The following is a 20,504-nucleotide window of genomic DNA, read 5'->3' on the forward strand; positions in this document are numbered from 1 at the left end:
GGATTAAAAACAAGTCTTTGTGTTGTCATATATTTTATTCCGAGGTGATTAATGAGAGACCCATGGAGCATCAAATTAAATTAACGAGCAAGATGCAAAAGAGGAAAGAGTTTCCGTAGTGGTAGTTAGCTGCTGTAGTGTTAGTGATTTCAATGTTCCCTCTGTAGATTGGATCACTAAGGTTTATAAATCCGGTGGTAGACACTAAGGTCTAATACCAATGATCTATTAACTAAAATATAAAGAGCTATACTAGCAGTGCGAGTCACTCACTGGATACGTAGACATTGAATTTCCTGCATCAGTTAGTTTCCTCGCCAACTAGAGGAAAGAACATTCCCCATTTACTAGGAGCAATAATGCCTGAAAAAGTCTTAGAGGTCGGCATTACTGAGGGTAACCACAAAGTAGTAAACGCTGACTTAGATTAAATAGACAAAACTTAGCAAATTACGTATGTGACTGGTTAGAGATTCTAGTTATGTTGACGTTAAAATTGTCTAAAACCTATTGTGTACCATTTTCATTGAGGTTGGAAGAAATCAAATATTTGAGAAGAGGATTGTTTTTAATGGAAGTCGCTCCTATTAATGGTAATTCCGCTGCTGCCGAACAAGAGATCGTGCACACAGGAAATGACCCCCTCAGACTTGACTTCCGGACCCTGGGCCCTTCCACTTTTGTCCATCTTGAGCTGTAATCGAAACAAGCGAAGTCTGGTCTGCCCGACCAAAATGAATAACAATTCGACCATCGCATGGCAGAAGCGGAGCATGTCGTTAATTTTGTGACATGAGAAAACAAAACTGGCAAAAATAAAGAACAAAATCTGAAAAAGGCCGCAAAATAATTCAGCATTACCTTGACTTAGAAACAAGAGAGTGAAATAAATAAGTCAAGTGGAGCATGTAATGCTATGCTATATAATCTGCAAGATTCCGAGGAACAAGAACTCTTCTGCCTGATGATTGCCCAGGGACTTGTAATGGAAGAGTTATTAACATTGCACTGTGCATTGCGTGTGGAAATGTTTGCATTTCGCGGCATTAATATCACCTCTTCCTCAATGGTATCACAAGTCAATGGATACAGACATTACGTCCACTAATATAAATTTGAATGTTTTGGGTCCACGACAGATGCTCGGGAATGGTCCATCAGAAGGGGAATCCTAAGAACTGTGTATCCTATAATTTAAAAAGAATAACCCATGTGATGCACTATCCAGCAGTACTTTTAAGATTAATTTTTTTGGGACCATGGTAATTAATTGTAGCTGAAACCTACTGAGGCTGTTCCGCACGGCAGTCACATGTGGCTGACTGGATTTGGAAGATGGGCAAGGAACTCTGCAGGAAGCCGCAGAGACTGCCCATTAACCACCGCCGGTGTAGCCTTGAAGTCCCCTTTCCAAATAGAACATGAGCCTGAGAGAGCTGCTGGAAGACTGTCCGCCCACTGTTGCCTACCATGATACCTAATTGCTGCCTTCAGTCTATTGGCAGTCAAAGCATTGCATTGATACCATTGGCTTCCGGGCGATAAGCTAAGGTCCTGTTGTGGCTAACCCCGGTGAGCTTCCTCAGCTGGCGGAAGAGGATACTTAGGAGTGTGCCGTCCCTGTTTCTGGTAATTCGGTCCACGGAGGTCAATAAATGACGGAAATCTCGGCTGCTGGGAAGTGGCAACACCTAATCAATGTGGCGATGGCTGAATTTGGCATCAGCCATGGGAAAATTGCCAGCAAGTGATGAGTGGCATGACGTATCTCCTTGCTTTTCTGATGTTAAATTCAGGAGCGGGCCCATTTGTGGCAGCATCAATGCAAAGCGCTCGGATCCCTGTGTGAGAAAGGTCGGGGATGGAAGCAAATTCTTGCTTTAACAGACTAAATCCAAGTACTAAAGCAATCCACGAAAACACGTTATCCAGGATGCATGAATAACCTCTGGCGCGGCCAACGAGTGTATTGTGCCAGAACGAAAAAGTAAAAAGTACTTTACTTTTACGTCTGCTTATTCCAGGTATTGTAAGCCAACCTGAAATTGTCAACATACCATTGAGATATGAAATGGGAGTATGCAAATTTACTGCCGAGAGTAAGATTTGAAGAATTCCATTCATTTCTTTAAAATTGGTCGTTTTCGTATCTACTACGGTCAAGCTGGGTAAATGAAACGGACGCTAATGTAACATGTAACACGTGAATGAAGATATTTTGCTGATAGTGATCATTTCAACATAAAATTAAGCGTCATCGAAACGAGGATAATTTTTCTAGATAAAGGCTGAGATAATTCCAGTTGATGGTTTGGAAAGCGTTTAGTGCTCAATTGAACGTCCTCAATCCAAAGGAATTTATGTATGAGCATATTATAGACCGCCAGTTGGTAGAGAAAATTCAATGCCAGCATTATATCAGCAAATCTAAGGTTTCTTATTCCAACACTAAGATCGCGACGTTATAACCGTCGGAGATTTAAATGTCCTCTCTATTGACTGGAGCACATATAGTTTTAAAACGAGGGGTTAAGGCAAAGATATCTACAAATTGCTATTGAATTCTTTTACACTGAGCTAAATGAATCAAATTATTTCTTCACCAAATAGGGGTGATAATATTGCTGATTTATTAGCAACGAATATTAACGAAAAAGTCTTAACTATAGAAACCATTCAATGAATTAGTAGCCATAGGGCAGTAAATGCTATGTTCTCGCTAAATGGGCTCCGAAATAAAAAAGCCTAAAAGCAAAATTTATCTGTTTAAAGATGGGGACTAAAATGACCTAAAGTGGGTGCTACGGAATGAATGAGGTAGTTTTAAGAATTATAGCAATCATAAAATTACTGAGGATACATGGAATCACTTCATTGAGATCACACGCTCAGCTGTCAAGTTCATTCCAAGTAAATTCATAAAAGATAACACGGAATGTAAATGGTACCATGCGGATGTTAGAAAAACATTATGACGTCAAAAGCTACTCATATAATTAATAAGTAATAATACAATGCATCTAACAATTGATATTTAGATGAGATAGTTATCATGAGAAACTAGGCACAGGCTAACTTACTATTATTATATATATACCCATTGTTAGCCAACAACTTCGAAGAAAACATTTGAGTTCGTTTGTCATACGATCACATTTGTGTAAAACAACGAATTACAATGCAAATAAACGTTGTTAAATCAAAAGTATGGAGTTATGATGAAACAATTTCAGAGTGTAAAAATCATTTGCCTTGACCCGGTTAAAGCGAACGACTTTTAAAATCTGGAATCGTTGCATTGTAGCGGATGACCCCGTAAGAATTTACAGTCGCAGTATCTCCCGCAGTTTCTTGGAACTAAAAAGTTATTTCTCAATAACATGAAAGAGCACTTTTAGACAGTGACAAAAACATGTTTTAGTAAACGTGGTCAGTTATCGGTGCTAACGGCTGCTTCAAAACATTTCTGCTACATTTCCGTAAATAACGAAATGCTATAAAATACTTTAATTTTCGTCAGACGCGTAATATCCTTGATAATATCGTCGAGGAGAAAAGTAGACGAGCTTCGGCCGCCATCATTGTCTAGGGTGCAGAACTCGTTAGGCGACACTACTACATATTTGCAGGGGCAGCAACACTCTAGCCAATAAATAGCTACTAAGAATAGTGTGTGTAGGTGGTCCAATAGCCTAATTTGACATAAAATACTGACGTGGTGGTACTTCTGAATGTGGGCCTTCATTCTGTGGTGATGAAACGGTAAGCGAAAGATTAAAGGAGCAAGGCGTGACCGCTTTTAATAGACTTACCAGTGAAAAGAAAACGCTAGAGTAAAATTGAATCTAGATGTTTATATGGCTCGGAAACATGGCTGTTTAGGCTAGAGAATAAGCTTTAATTGGAGGTATTTGATATTAAGGTGTGGAGAAGTAGGAAAATAAAGTGGACAGAAATAAAACTAATGAGGAAGTTCTGGGTATGGTAGGGGAAGAGATTGGGAGGGCGTTGGGAGAAATTCGGATGAGGCAGGTCAATTTGATGCAAAAAGAGTGGAAGGGAAATGATTGGGGTCTTTAAAATTGTAATTCTAAATCGGCCTACGTCCCCGCAATATGTGGCAAGCCGTCGCAAGGGCGTGTGGCGGAGGATGTGAGGGCACCAGCCATGTATGCAGATCTATCAGATCATATTTGAAGGTATGTTGGCTAATGAACAAAAACACTCGTGTTCTCACTCACATACGTCCCTATATACATTCATCAACCAATAATTTGGGGTTTTAACTAAATTATTAAATTTTATTTCTTAATATATTATATTCGGGTGTCCCGAACAGTGTATCGTACAAGGAAAGAATGAGTGTTCTGTATCTGCCCGCGACGGCGGAGTCCATATCTCTTCTATTCTGGCGGTCGAATCAACCGATATAATTTAGTCCCATGATAATGCCTCCATGTCATAACCTTTGGTAGTTGTAGCATGATATCCAGACAGAGTAATATGGAATTACTAAGGCAAAAAACTGTGTGCATCCAAGCTGTATGATTTGCCTGGTACTCCTGGGAACCCACGGGGAAAAAGAACATCGCTTAATGTACTGGGTGAATTTTCATGCACAATTGCATTTAAAGTATTGAGTAAAATCTACGCTCACCAATCAAATCAAACTTCAGGTTGATAAGGTGTTTCAAACTATTAAATACCTTCATCCTCAATCTAACAAGAACTGAGGAGAAGAGAACCAGTTGATGGTTGTGCCTCTGAACAGTGGTTTGTGAGCCAATGTCCAAGAGACTGACTGACAAAAAGAATTTAAGACGAAGATCATTCCTCGTATTAGAGGTTTATCAATTTAAAGAGTTGATGAGATGGTTTTTAAATAAATGTACTCCAAAATGTGAAATATCTCGCTAAAATTTTTGTTTAAAAGAATCGGAAAAAAGAATTATTTTAGATATTGCTGCAATACCTCAAATAACTTCAAATATTTCCCTTGAGAGAGTCGATACACTTTTTCCAGCGGCTTTTCTATGACCTGAAGGCGCCCTGGCAGGCGGATTCCGGATAAGGGTACTCTTAAGGGTACGCGTGCAAGCTTCTTTGACGGCACTTAGGCACTGTGGTGATGTCCTTTGAGGGAGGATTTCACTTGTGGAAATAGGGAATAGTCTGCTGGTGCCAAGTTGGGACTGTAAGGGAGTTTGGGAATCGTCACGATGCCATGGCACCGGTAATGTACTGTTTACGAAGTAGCTCCCGTAAAAATAATATTGTAACTAATATTAAGTGTGGAAAATGTCGTACGAATGTTACAATTGGTATAATTTGCCGTCTTTGTGGTGATTGGTATCACCACAAATGTACAGAATTGGATCCAAAAGCTACATTTCCTGAAGCGTGGTATTGCAGTGATAGGTGTAAACAAAGCCACGTTGATGAACAAAATCCTGAGTGCGCGTCTCTCGTCTCGGAAATTGATCTCGAGACATTGAGAAATGAATTGCTTGTGATAAAGTCAATTAACAATGAATTGGTGAAAGAAAATGTGAATTTAACTCAAAGGCTAAATGAGCTCGAGTGTATTATTAGTGGATCTATATCTGGTGCATACAGTGCGCGCTCAAACGATTCAACTACAAAGCCTGCATGGACTACCGCGAAAACTAAAGCGGCGACGAAAAATAATTCCAAACAATCGTCAGCAGTATTTCTCTTCAAAATAAATTCCAGCTTCTAAGTGACGAATTTGGAACTGATTTTCTAAGTACTGCTGATCACTCCGAAGAGGGATTTCTTCTTCCGACTGCACATCACGTGAAACTCAAACCGAGAGCTTCTGGGACAAGGAAGAGGCCCGCGACAAAAAGGAAGGTATCTATTTACTCCGACAGTCACGGTCGAGGTATAGCGGGTATGCTAAATGGCATTAATGGATACCAAAATTTGTGTTTTTATGGTTCGGTGAAACCAGGAGCTGAATTTAAAGATGTGGTTAATGGGTGTGAGAATATTGGTGGACAACTTACTGGAAGTGATTTCATGGTTTTACTAGGGGGAACAATTGATATCTATCATAACAAATCCAACTGTGTAATTGAAACCTTGAAGCAATTGCTTCCAAAGTTGTCACACACGAATGTAATTGTCTGCCATTTACCATATCGGTACGACTTGCCGAAAACTTCTTGTGTAAATATAGAAATAGAAAAGGTAAATGCACTGATCTCTAAAATTTGCCAAAGTTTTAAAAATGTATGGATCCTTAGCAGTGGTAAACTTGATCACAGGTTCCATACAACTCATGGTTTACACTTAAACAAGAAGGGAAAACGTTTTGTTTCCAATGAAATAATTAAGGTTTTGACAAAAGTAATACCTATTGCAAGCTCCTACTCTGCATGTGTTGGCGCTAGACCTGAATCAAACTCTGTGTCTATTTGACTAAACAAGAAGCTCAATGTACTCCATCAAAATATTCAATGTGTCAGAAATACGGTGTTTGAATTGGAAGCAATCTTATCCACATTAGAAACCAATATTGATGTGATATGCTTATCTGAACATTGGTTATCTAAGACAGAAAGTGAGCATTTTTGTCTAGCTTATTATAATCTAGTTATTCTTTATTGCAGAACACATTGCAAAAATGGAGGTACAGCTATTCTTGTCAGAAATAATATTAAAGCCAAAACACAATCCTTTACTTCATTTCTAAATGAGGAAAAAAACTTTGAGCATTCTGTAGTTGAAATCTATCTTCCCAATGGTAGTATTTTTATAGTTTGTTTCTATAGATCTACAAGCGGCCTTGAAGATATATTCTTAAATAAATTAGATACTCTTATTGGGTTACTTAAAAACAAAAAGAAACCAGTTTTAATATGTGGTGATTTTAATACGAGTACTATATATATTTCTTGAAAAATTCCTACATTAAACGTGATTTACTTGCTATTCTGTGCTCTCATGATATGACAGAAACGATTAAAGACCCAACAAGGATCAACTCATGTCTTGATCAATTTGTTATTGGGAATGACTTTTATGAAAAGACCTCTGAAGTTATTTGTACAGGACTTTCTGATCACAAAGCAATTCTCTTATCCCTATCATATGGCAATGGACACCATAAAAAGTTAAATGCAGAAATTATTTATAAAAGAACATATGATCCTTATAGTCTTCAATATTTTAATATATTATTGTCAAAAGAAACATGGGAGGATATTAATTACCCTACTGATCTTGATACTAAAGTTGACAGCTTTATCAATATCATTACTTATTACCATGATTTAGCATTTCTCCTTAAAAAAATTGTCAAGCATAATAAAAGTAAACATGAAAATACTCCTTGGTTAACAAGAGGAATAATTATTTCTTGTGATAGAAAAAGAGCATTGTATAAGCAATGCATTGATTCTAATGATCCAGAGTTAATAAAATACTACAAAAGTTATTGTAAAATTTTGAGAACTACTATTACTCTAGCAAAAAAGCTGTATACCAGCTCATTGATAGCAACATCATCTAATAAATCTAACACTATCTGAAAAGTAGTGAAACAGGGAAAAATAAAATTAATAGCAACACAATGTATAAAATATGTTATAATGGCACAACAATAACAAGTGTCCAAAAAATTTTAGACATTTTCAATGATTACTTTGCCCGAGTAGGTGTCAATCAAACTCCCAAACAGTCACCCACTAACACAGGTACTTCTAAAATGGTCATCAATACCTCCTCTATATATCTAGAACCTGTTACTAAAAATGAAATATTGAGGATAATCAATCAGTTAAATAATAAATATTCATGTGGCCCTGATGGTATACCTGATGCTGTTATAAAAAGTTGTGCCACCTTTATTGCTGAACCACTGACTGAAATTTGTAATCTTTCCCTAAGTGCTGGTCAATTCCCCTCCAAATTTAAAGTTGATAAAATTAAAGCTCTGTTTGAAAAAGGAGAGAAGGAAAACATTGAGAATTATAGACAAATTTCCTTACTTTCAGGTTTCTCCAAAATTTTGGAGAAGGTCATGTATCTGAGATTGATTTCCTTTTTCGATAAATCCTCTGTCATTGAAAATCATCAATTTGGCTTCAGAAGGAATAAGTCCATTAATGATGCCCTTTTCTCATTTACAAGGAATATACGGAATGCCTTAGATAGTAATATTCATGTTGCAGGGCTTTTTATTGATTTCAAAAAAGCTTTTGCTACAGTTAACCATGGAATTCTTTTAAAAAAGTTAGAAACATATGGTATAAGAGGCAATGCAAAGGACTGGTTTAAATCATATTTAACTGATGGGTCACAATATATTGAAATGAATTCATCTGTATCAAGTACAACTTCTGTTATTTGTGGAGTTCCGCTGGGCTCCATTCTTGGGCCACTACTATTTTTAGTCTTCATAAATGATTTACCTTTAAATTTACCACTCTCCAATACATTACTATTTGCTGAAGATACTAACTTAATTTTTAATAACCATAATCCCATTCAGTTAATGAACCAGGTAACAGAAACTACACACAATTTGATGAACTGGCTCACTGACAATAAGCTATCTTTAAATATTAGTTAAACCCATTATTTAAACTTCAATCTCAAGAAGAAGTTAATAAATTTTAACCCAATAATTAACAGTTGCCCCATAAAAGAACTAAAGGTAACAAAGTTTTTAGGTATTTGGATTGACTCTAATCTTTCATGGGAGGAACCTATTAATGATTTAACTCAAAAACTGGCACAAATCTGTTATGCATTCCGTGTACTCAAGGAAATCATTTCCATTCAGGTATAGGGAACTATATATTTTGGCCATGTGCAGTCACTTCTCAATTATGGTATTCCCTTTTGGGGCTCCTCTACCTTCCTTCCAAAATTATTTAAAATGCAAAATAAGATTATTCGCATAATAACTTATTCTAATAATAGAGCTCCCAGTAAACCTATTTTTGAAAAACTAGAAATCTTACCTCTTCCTTGTATATACATTCTTGAAACAGTGTCTCTTATTAACAAAAATCAAGACATGTTTATTAAAAATTGTGACCTTCATAGTCATAATACGAGAAGCCAAAATGCATTCCATGTAAGTCAGCACAGAGTAAATAAAACGATTAAAGGGATAGATCATCAGGGAATACTTATGTACAATAAATTGCCTGCTTATATTAAAAATATCAAAAGTTCCTTTAAATTCAAGTGTGCCGTGAAAAAACTACTTTCATGTAAATTATTCTATAGTGTAGATGATTTTCTAATGCATACCATTTTAAATGTATAATTGACCTATGTTAATCCCAAAAAAATTGTAAATTGTATCTATTTTTCATATTGTTTTGATATTTTGCATAATTTTTTTTTATTGATATGAAGTGTAAAACATGTATTGACAAAGCCATACATAATTCTATGCTTATGGTGAATGAATAAATTGAATTGAATTGAATTGCAGAGGGTATTCGCAAGCAGACACTCTGCTATTGGTCGTCTGTCAAGATCTCCAGTACGAGTTTTTTGCAAATATTTCGCATCGCCGAATTTTCAGTGATAATGGTGTGTACACTGTTACCATGTTATCAATGCCAATACGATCTGCAATCATGCTCACCTTTAACCTACGGTCTGTATTCAGCACTTCACGTACACGTTGCATGTTGTCACCGGTTCTTGACATCGACCGCCATCCAGTCCGGGGCTCGTCCTCCAGACTCTCTCGACCATCTTTGAAGAGCTTGTGCCATTTAACAACTGCAGTTTGTGATATGTTTTCATTCTTGAACTCCTGTAAAACTATGGCCAAGGTGTCCATAGTATATTTCCCCAGTCCAATACGAAATTCGATGGCAGGGCGCTGATCAATCGTTCGCTGCATTTTAATCTGGCACCGAGTCACTTGACAGGGATGCACTAAAAACAGGATGTTAGCCTGAAGGAATATTCCCGAGTGATTGGAACTTGGCGCGCATTGAAGGTCAGATTTCCTTCACCGAGCCGGTGCAATGCGAGCGCGTACGGTCACGTTAGGAAAAAATTGCCCCCGATACTTTTCATGCAAACCTTGTATTCAGCATTTTGATAAATAACTACACTGTCATGATAAGCAATACCATTTGGAAATAACCTTTTGGAAAGATTGAAATTAAATTTAAAATACTTCGCCTTTCCACATAAATCACTGTTATTACCATAATAAAAGTAATAAAAGTTATTTATGTGGAAAGGCAAAGTATTTTGAATTTAATTTCAACATGAAGAATTTCCACCAAGTGACGCCAGAAACTGTTTCATTTTTTGAAAGATTTTACACTTCCTTGAATTTGCCATGATTTTTCACAATTTGAGTAAAACTCCTTTGAGTGACCCTAGTATATAATGATTATCCTTTACTTTTAATGATACTATGGTGCTTGCCCTTTTATTTTGCTATTAGATATTAATAAAGTGCAGTAAAGTAAATTTTTAAAATGCCCTCTTATTGTTTGGTGTTGCAGATATCATGGGTGCGGCGGCGAGATTGGCACATTCTCACCTCAGGCCTCTTCACATACACCAATGATGAAAGATTCCAGGTGCTGCATGCAGAGGGATCTGATGATTGGACATTGCAAATAAAATATGTGCAGAAGAGGGACAATGGGACATATGAGTGCCAGGTAAGTCTTTCAATCTGTCCAGATCACTTCTTTTCCTTTAAATTCATTTTTGTGCAGAATGTCTGCCATAAATCTATTGCCGTGAAACCCAATGATAAATGTATTATATTGGAATAATTTGCGGTCAGCAATTAAATTACCTAATGTAATACAATATAAAACAGAACAAGCATGTTAGCATTACTGTGATTGTTTTATTGGCACGGCATGATATTTGAGGCAAATAAAGTGTAGGAACAGCAAACAAAAGGGCACAAATGGAGGAGGGACATGGGTTTTTTTTTGGCATAAATTTGAGACGACCAAAATTTGTAGGTCATGAAAAGAAGATGGTGGACATTTTATCACTAACTTATATCTCAGCGCACTGTCTGGCCTCCCATGCAATTAAAAACCAAGGGACATGCTTGAAATTTATTGTTCTCACAGAAAATTAGAAAAATGAAAGCCTGGAGTCAGTCTGTCTCCTTCAAGATGATTCCAAAGTAGAAATACATGAGCTGACTATGAGGTACTGCAGGGAAGGAATGGGAGCTTAAGAGAAATTGCAAGTAGCCAAGGTGTGTGAGCCATAGGAGATTGCCAACCTGTAAATGTCAGTTCAGGATTAGTAGTGTCGAAAAGAAGAGCATTCCTTTTGATATGACTGTAATGCTGACCTCTTGAAGTACAGGTACCAGTACAACAAACAAACAAGATCACATCATTGAAGTCTTCTCAAGGCACTCAAGGTGGTGTTTTGCATGTGAAAATAAAAAAAACCTCATCTCAAGAGATGAGGCTATTTTCAATATTATGAATCTGGGGCCATTCAATAAATTTACCCATATTAATTTAGCATATATTTGCCAACTTACCCTTTTTGGTTATATTCAAATTAGCATCAGGAGTGATCAATTTTAAGTCAGTTGGGGAAAAAAATTATGTTTGGTGTTCTGGAGTAGGAAATTCAGTTTGGTGGCTGTACATGTTCTCTCTTCCAGGGTGAGAGTGTGCCATATCACGCAAAATATGGGATCTGGGGGCCCCCCATACCAAGTTCCTAGTGACTATGAGAGGGGATGGGAAAGAAGGTCTCCGGCATCGCTTTAAGGAACTGAACTTAATGACACTGCCATACATATATTTCTTCATGGCTCTTTACTTGTAAGCAATAATTTATGCTTGTTTCCAAGAAATTCAACTGTGCATGATCACTTGAGACGTGGAACGGAGAATGTGCACCTGAAAAATCAACTGCTTAGTAGATTGAAGAAAGACCCACATCATGATGCCTCACTTATTCATAAGAAACTACCAATGAGCATAAAAATTAAGTCCAATGTGATTGCCTGTGAAATTGAAGTTTTGAAGTAAATACTCCTCATGACTTACTACAGTATAGATGAACTCTTAATTGACAAATTATAATTGGAATGATGTTTTTTGTCTGATGTTGTGTTCTGTGTGGTAAAGTTTTTGTGAATTATTTCTATTTTATTTCTTTTCCTTACCCTGCTTACCATGTTCGATGACATATACTTGAGCAACAGATCAATAAATTTTTATAATTATTATATTGTTTGCTTTGGATGTTCTGGAAAAATTGCTTATGTTGTTGGCACCATTTACACTGCTTGTGAAACCCAGACCGTTTTCTGCCTTAAGGCAGTTAGATGTTTCCCTTAGGGTTCTCCTGATATTAAACAAAATCATTTTGGCTTATCCTCTAAAAATTTGCATAACATTTTGCTTTTAAAAGAATTTAAGGTTTTTCACATAAACCTTTTTTTCTGCTCCACATCCAAAGAGTTTTCCATCCGAGCTCTTCATTAGATATTCGTTTTTCCTCTTTGAAGTGTAAACATAAATATATGACAAATACTGTTGCCATCACACCTGAAGCATGCATTATAACCCCCATAGGACCCAGGCACTAGGAAGGGTAAGTGATATTTCATGGGACAAAGTGGATGAACCCAAACCACCTTCAAAAGTTGCAGTGGGGTATTTATTTAGGTCCTGAAATGAGTTTTTCAGGGCTTTCTCTTACAATTTTGGTGCTCGGTTGCACATCAGGAGAATCTTCTTCAGGTGTAGGTAGGGGACAGGAGGAGAGATGGGGTGAGTAGCCAGGGAGGGGGAAAGGTGGTTGGCCAACAGTATCCCAAATCCTTGGCAGAAGCATTCCTCCTGGCCAAAACCTTGCCATCAACTGGTGAAGCAATGGTTTTGGTGAAAATGGCAAAACTGATCCAGTGCAGATTCACAAAAGGGCAGGAGTCCTTCCTTGAGATGCTTTCACCAAAATCATTTATAATCTTCTCTTTCATAAACTGCGCAACATATTAGGCACTGTTAATAACATTAACACCTCAGAAAACCATCTAGAGCAAATTTCAGCCTAGGTGCAGCCTTAAAAGAAAAGTTTATTCAAGGTAAAGGCAATCGCCCTAATGAAAAGTTCACTGTGGGATAGGCCTATCTCTAAAGAAAACACAGAATAACATCTTACAAAGTATTGCAACTGACAGCCATGAAATATATCCAATGAAAGAAAAAATTAATTCTGACAACAAGTATGAACTTTTGGAGAAGATCAGATGGAAAATCGTAATAGGAAAGCATTAGGGAGAAATATTTTAGGCAACATAGGCAGGTGAACTTATTTTCCAAGAAACAAGTTTTAGGACACTAACGTGTCTCATTCCATGAAGACATCCACAACAGCTGCAAAGATATTCATATGATAGCTAAGAACAATAGAAATGAAAAGGCTTTTGTGTTAGTTCTCACCCCACTGATAAATTTTTCTACGGCCTAACTTTTCAACTTAGGTAGAATTAAGTTGAAACCCTACTGACTTTGTGTATACCTTAATGCAATATGATAAATTTACAGAGAATATTTGAAAGCATAACTAGAAAAAAACCCTGCATGAATTTATTGGATTCTATCATTTTTCAAGCTGGCATATTTTTGCCAAAATGAAAAAATAACATGTACCGAGTACACCTAATGAAAAATTAAAATACATTTTAAGCCAATTTACAAATGGTGAAAAAATTACAATATCAATGGCAATGGTCATGTCATAAGCTCATGTTATGATTTTATACATGTATGTATGCTAAATATATATATATATATATATATATATATATATATATATATATATATATATATATATATATATATATATATGTATGTATATATATATTTATATATATAAATATATATATATATATATATATATATATATATATATATACATATATATATATGTATACATATATTATATTTATGTAGAAATATATACATACATATTATATATATATATATATATATATTATTATTAGGTAATCTACCGGTTAAGGTAGGTTTTTGGATGGACATAATTACTAATTCAATAATTTGTGACCCCTAGCAAAACACAACATCCTTCTTTACAGCAGGTCCCTCTTCATCTCTGAGTACTCTCTTCCTCCCTTCATCCCGTCCAACATCCCTATCCTGTTCCTTCACTTTCCTCTTTTGCCCAACATTATCCTCTCTATTACAGTTTTCAACATCCCACTCCCAGTCAATACCCCCTTCATCCACTTTTCCTGCCTCCATAGGATTTCTCCTAGACAAATCCCTCTCTTTGTCCATCATGCCAAGTACTTCCTCATTTTTTTTCTTCCCTGTTCATTTCACCTTCTCCATTCTTCTCCACACACATTTCAAAAGCCTCCAGTCTACGTCTATCCTCCTGCTTCAATGACCACGTTTCCGCACCGTACATAGCTACGCTCCATATCAAAGTTTTTATTAGTCTTTTCTTAACATCCTTACTCAAAGTCCATGTCATCAACTCCCTTCTCCTTGTAAAAGCCTCTTTGCCTAGTGCAATTCTTATCCTGACGTCCCTACTACAATGACCGTGTTGGTCCAAAACACTGCTGAGATACGTAAACTGTTCTACCTGCTCTAGTTTTTGCCTTCCTATTTTAATGTTTAGCATAGCCTTTTTCCTTCTAGAAAATTGCATAACCTTTGTTTTATTAAAATTGATTCTCATCCCATACCTGTCGCACTGAATTTCCAATTCACTAAGCAATGCTTGCAGCCCCTTGGCTGACTGACAAACTAAAGCTTTGTCATCCACACACCTAACTGATGTTACCAATTCCCCGCCCACTTTCATTCCTACCTCCAGCTCTTCCCAAGCCTCTTCAATCATTTCCTCCGCATACACCTTGAACAGCACCGGTGATAATGGGCAACCCTGCCGTACACCTCTTCCTAACACTGCCCATCCGGACTCCCCGTTTCCCACCCGCACCTGAGCAGTCTGAGACATGTACAGGTTGCGGATTAGCCTCCTATCCCTCCAATCTATTCCTATTTTCTGCAATATACTCATTAGTTTTTCCAATTCACTCTATCAAACGCTTCCTCGAAATATACGAAAATGGCAAATACCTCCTGGTTGTGTTCTATATTCCTCTCGATTAATAATATCATTACTGCAATGGCATCATGCGTACCTCTCCCCTTCCTAAACCCAAATTGATCATCCCCCAAGTAATCATTTGCCCTACTCTCTATCCTTTTGTTTATGATCCTGAGAACAACTATAGCTGTGTGGGATATCAAACTTATCGTCCTGTAGTCCTCACATGATGTAGCCTTTACCTTTTTCGGAATTGGAACTAAAACTGATCTCACAAAGTCTTCCGGCCAGATTCCCTCCTCATAAATACTACGGATCAGCCCATATAGCCTCTTCCTCCCACATTTTCCTAAACATTTTAAAAGTTCCACGGGAATGTTATCTACCCCAACGGCCTTATTTAGTTTCTTCTCCCTTAATGCCCTTTCTATCTCATTGTCGAGTATGCCTGGACCTAAGCTATCTTCCTCTACGTTATGCTCATATTCTAAGTCTAACCTGGTTGCTCTAAGTTCTTTACTACACAGTTCTATATATTACTTCCATCTCTCTTGGATCTTTCCTGCGTCAACTATTACCTTACCCGCCTTATCTCTAACTGTTAGCATAGCTCTTCCTTTCTTACTTCCCGATAACGATTTAACTTTGCTGTACAGCGCACCGATTTCACATTTCCTCTGTAGACTTTCCATATCCTCGCACTGCATCTTCCACCATGCTTCTCTTGCTTTGGAAAGAAAGTAAAACCCAAAGCCGTACACTTAAGGGCACTTATAGGTGGAATATAGAAGGGGGTGGGAAAGTTATTGTTTGGCGGGAAGCCAGAGGCCCGTGACCCGTCACTCAAACAAATGAAAATTAAAATAAATAGTTCTACCAATTACTCCCTTGATCAGGTATTTGCACACCAAATTGACCTTCACAAGTCGCAACCACACACACACGCAGGGTTTACGGGGCGGGAAGCCCGACGCCAGTGACCCGTCACTCAAACAAATGTAAAATAAAATAAATAGTTCAAACAATTACTCCCTTGATCAGGTATTTGCACAACAAATTGACCTTCACAAGTCGCAACCACACACCCACACAGGGTTTACGGGGCGGGAAGCCCGACGCCAGTGACCCGTCACTCAAACAAATGAAAAAATAAAATAAATAGTTCAAACAATTACTCCCTTGATCAGGTATTTGCACCACAAATTGACCTTCACAAGTCGCAACCACACACACACGCAGGGTTTACGGGGCGGGAAGCCCGACGCCAGTGACCCGTCACTCAAACAAATGAAAAAATAAAATAAAAATTATATAACACTTACTCCCTCGCTCAGATATTTGCAAACAAATTGACCTTCGCAAGTCACAAACACACACACACACAGGGTTTACGGGGTTGGAAACCCGGCGCCAGTGACCCGTCACTCAAACTCGGACGACACAAAAGTACAGTGCTTTCCCCTCCAGCACTGCTCGGGCTTCCCGCCCCGTAAACCCTGCGTGTGTGTGTGGTTGCGACTTGTGAAGGTCAATTTGGTGTGCAAATACCTGATCAAGGGAGTAATTGGTAGAACTATTTATTTTATTTTTTCATTTGTTTGAGTGACGGGTCACGGGCCTCTGGCTTCCCGCCAAACAATAACTTTCCCACCCCCTTCTATATTCCACCTATAAGTGCCCTTAAGTGTACGGCTTTGGGTTTTACTTTCTTTCCATGCACTCGGCCGTAGTACGTTCTTTATCTATTTATTCTCTTGCTTTATTTGTTGCCTGCCTCAATTTATTGTTTAATTCTTTGTACTTCATTTTGCCTAATTCGTATTTATGTTCTTCCATTTTCGCCACTCATCCATCTTTGTAATCATCTCATCCGTGATCCATGGTTTCCTAGTCCTTTTAGCGTTAACGGTTCCAATAGTGTCTTTTGCGGCTTTAGACAACCCTTTCTTGATCATTTCCCATTTTTCTTCGATAGTACTAAGCCCTTTACCATCCTCCATGATTTTCTCTACCGCCTGATTGTATTCCTTCCTTTGTAAACCATTTTATGCTTCTACATTCCATTTTCTAACTCCCCCCCCCCTGCCTTATCTTTTTGAAGCGTACGCTACATTTCATAACCACTAAATTGTGGTCTGAGTCCGCATCCGCTCCCGGGAAGCTGTGGGAATTCATCACACTGTTCCTAAACCTGTGTCTAACCAGGATATAATCTAGCTGATATCTTCCTGAGTCACCTGGCATTTTCCATGTATACCTGCGTCTTTTGTGATGTCTAAACCAAGTGTTGGTGATGACTAACCCCTGTCTTCTGCAGAACTCAACTGCTTTCTCCCCGCGGTCATTCCTCGTGCCTCGTACCCTACCCGGACTACAACCTTGACGTGGTGGAAGGGCTTGTGCGTTCCGACGACCCCTAGAGCTGTGCTGGCGGGAGTAATAAAAATTGCTCCTGGTAGGGTCACCCATGCCAGATAGGTCGAAGGTTAGGAGCCAGACGAAAGGTAGTCCACGCAGCGTCTGTTCCTCAGTGAGGCGGCTGCAATGGCGTCTCACCATAGTGGGGCGGCCAGTAAGTGATGGTGTCACGTTAAAAACACTATTGAGGAAGGCAACGGGAAACCACCTCAATTATCATTCCCAAGAAAAATATGATGGACAATAGAGATATATATATATATATACATATATATATATATATATATATATATATTTATTTATATATATATATATATATATATATATATATATATATATATATATATATATATATATATATATATATATATATATATATGTATATATATATATATATATATATATATATATATATATTTATATTTATATATAACGATTGTACAGAAAAACTCACTCGAGCGGCACAATAATAGGCTGAATATATAAATATATATTTGTATATAAATACTCTCGGCCAAGTTTTGGCTTAAGTTTAGAGTGATGTGTCCTACTGAATGGTTTGCCCAATATTTTCATGTTAATAAGGATATCCTGTAGGAAACTCTGTAAAAGGAAGAGCGAGGAATTGAAATTTATTGTTACTAATGTACAAGGTCAGTATTGGCTGTTTTCTTATATTGAACTATTGGTGGGTCCAGAACAAAGTTGTATGCATGTAGCACCATCTATTGATTGTTTTCAAAGCAGCTGGAGGTATTGTTTTCATTTAGTAGTCATTCATGTATTCAATTGTGGCCCTTGCATGAACCAATTTGAAAGAAAAATACTCAGCAGTCCCTCATTTTTTGCATTCACTGGAGGTTACCTTATGTAGACGATATCTTTGCTATGCGGACAGGCACAGAAACACAGTAGGAAAATTTTATGAACACCTTGAATTTCCAATGCAAAGAAATCAATTTCCCATGTGAGAAAGAACAAAATAATAAACTCAATTTTCTAGATATCAAAGTGCCGACAAAGGGACAGGGTTTTGAATTTGCAATTTTCCAGATAAGTACTGCCACAGGGCACATCATCCCCTCCAACTCCCGCCATCACATATCTCAAAAGCTTTCCACTTTTCATTTAATATTAAATAGACTGTTGGCCATTCCTCTCTCCAAAAGTGATTTTGTTGAAGAACTTAAAACAATCAAAGACTGTTATAGCACTGAAAAATGGCTACAAAGAAGATTTAATTGAAAAAATACTGCCCAGAAAACGTTTCCTTAAAACAAACAATCGTTTGTTTAAACCAGTTAATGTGGATGTATAAGATCAAAAATATGGTGTAGACTCCCTTACTATGGATTGATTTCACAAAAGATAGCCCACCTCTACCTTTAGGAAAAATTTCAAATGGTACAATTTTTAGTAGTATTTACAATACGAACAACTTAAAATCATTCATGAATTGTATGAAAGACAAAGTGGAAAAACAAAATAGGAGGGACATTTGTAAGTTAACTTGCAAGGACTGTAGTGCTAACCACATAGGCCAAACAGGGAGATCATTGCAACACGAGCAGAGGAATATAAATACTGTTTTAGATATTGTGACCTCTTATTGTGACCAATCTCACTTCACCAAGTATCTATGTGAAGAAATGGGAGCGATTTCAACCCAGATCTAATGAACCAGATGGACAAGTGCTGGGTGTAACAGAAACAAGAGCTGAAAATCAGAAAGAATTTGAAAACCGGTTTAATTGGTTAACAATTTATTGTTCATATACCTCTAACTATCCCCCTCCCCTGTGAGCCCACCAATCGCCTTTCTGGATGCTTAACACCCCTCTCCTCCTTCCCATCTGCGTCGATCATAACCCCACCTTTTCTCCCTCCCTCCCCCTTCTCCTTTCCCCCCCTCCATCACTCACCCCTTCTCCCACATGAATGGTATATAAATGGACCAAAACTTGACTAATTTGTACCTGATGATGATGCCTAAGTGTTAAAACTACATAGCAGTACGAAAATAAAGAACAGTATAAAAACACATTGTGTTCTTCATTTAATGATTGTAGTCGATTACCTGTCAGTGAATAAGTTAACAATACCCACAATAGTTGTTGCTCTTACCATTTGCAAAGTGTGTGCTGTGCTTTGATTTTTATTTGCTACGGGATTATCAGACCCAAAACCCATTTGGGAGTTGTGTCTCATTTATGAACCAATACATCTTAGAATGAGTGAAAGAAAGATAAGCAATGGTGTTAAACTTAAAAATGGTTAAAAAATGTGCTTGATTGGAGAGTAGAGTGGCATGCCCAGTTTTTTAAACCCATGGCATTTTTCAACAAGTGCACCAAGAACTAGAGTCTCACCAATGATTGACACTAACTGACTGCTCTGGCTGATTAATTTCCTCCTCTTGTTCAATATACAACTATTTACCGGATTGCTATGGAAAAGCTCAGATGTCACTAGTTGTGTGCTAGGTGGGCACCAATAGTGCACATTGATCAACACAAAGAATGTTGAGTAGGTGAGTGTTTTTTGGTCATGGCGACCAAAACACAACCAGTCCTGACCTTGCACTTAGTGTCTATTACCTCTTCCTGCACTTGAAACAGAGTCTTGTTGAACAACAGTTTGAAGACCATATGGGACTAAGACTGATGTTGTCACCTTGTCATCTGGTTCAATTCCCAAGAGGTGAACATTAATGCTGAGGGATTAAAAAAATTGATGCATTATAATGAAAAGTATTTAGAAGCAAACTGTGATTATGTGGAAAAGTGAATTCAGTTTGGAGGGAATTAGAACTGTCCGTGAAAATTTTGTCTGACAAAAATATGTTTTAAATGACCAAATGGTTCTTATTTTATGAATATGCCTTGCAGCTTTTGTGTCAAAACTAGTTAAATTTCATTTTAATTGTGTTACATACAGTTAAGTTTAGATAAAGTAGGTTATTTAATATAAATATCAGTTAGATTTATAGAAAA

General features: G+C 37.4%; 1 protein-coding gene across 1 annotated transcript in view; it reads left to right on the top strand.

Moving 5' to 3' along the window:
• LOC139687203 (uncharacterized) overlaps positions 1-20,504 on the top strand; it is a 270,420-nt gene that overhangs the window by 241,844 nt on the left and 8,072 nt on the right. Inside the window, exon 5 of the mRNA XM_071584325.1 lies at positions 10,515-10,676. Coding sequence (XP_071440426.1) covers positions 10,515-10,676 — 162 coding nt within the window. The remainder of the gene's footprint in view (positions 1-10,514; positions 10,677-20,504) is intronic.

This window comes from Hetaerina americana, unplaced genomic scaffold (genome assembly GCF_022747635.1).
Source record: "Hetaerina americana unplaced genomic scaffold, ioHetAmer1.1.p SCAF_18, whole genome shotgun sequence".
NCBI lineage: Eukaryota > Metazoa > Arthropoda > Insecta > Odonata > Calopterygidae > Hetaerina > Hetaerina americana.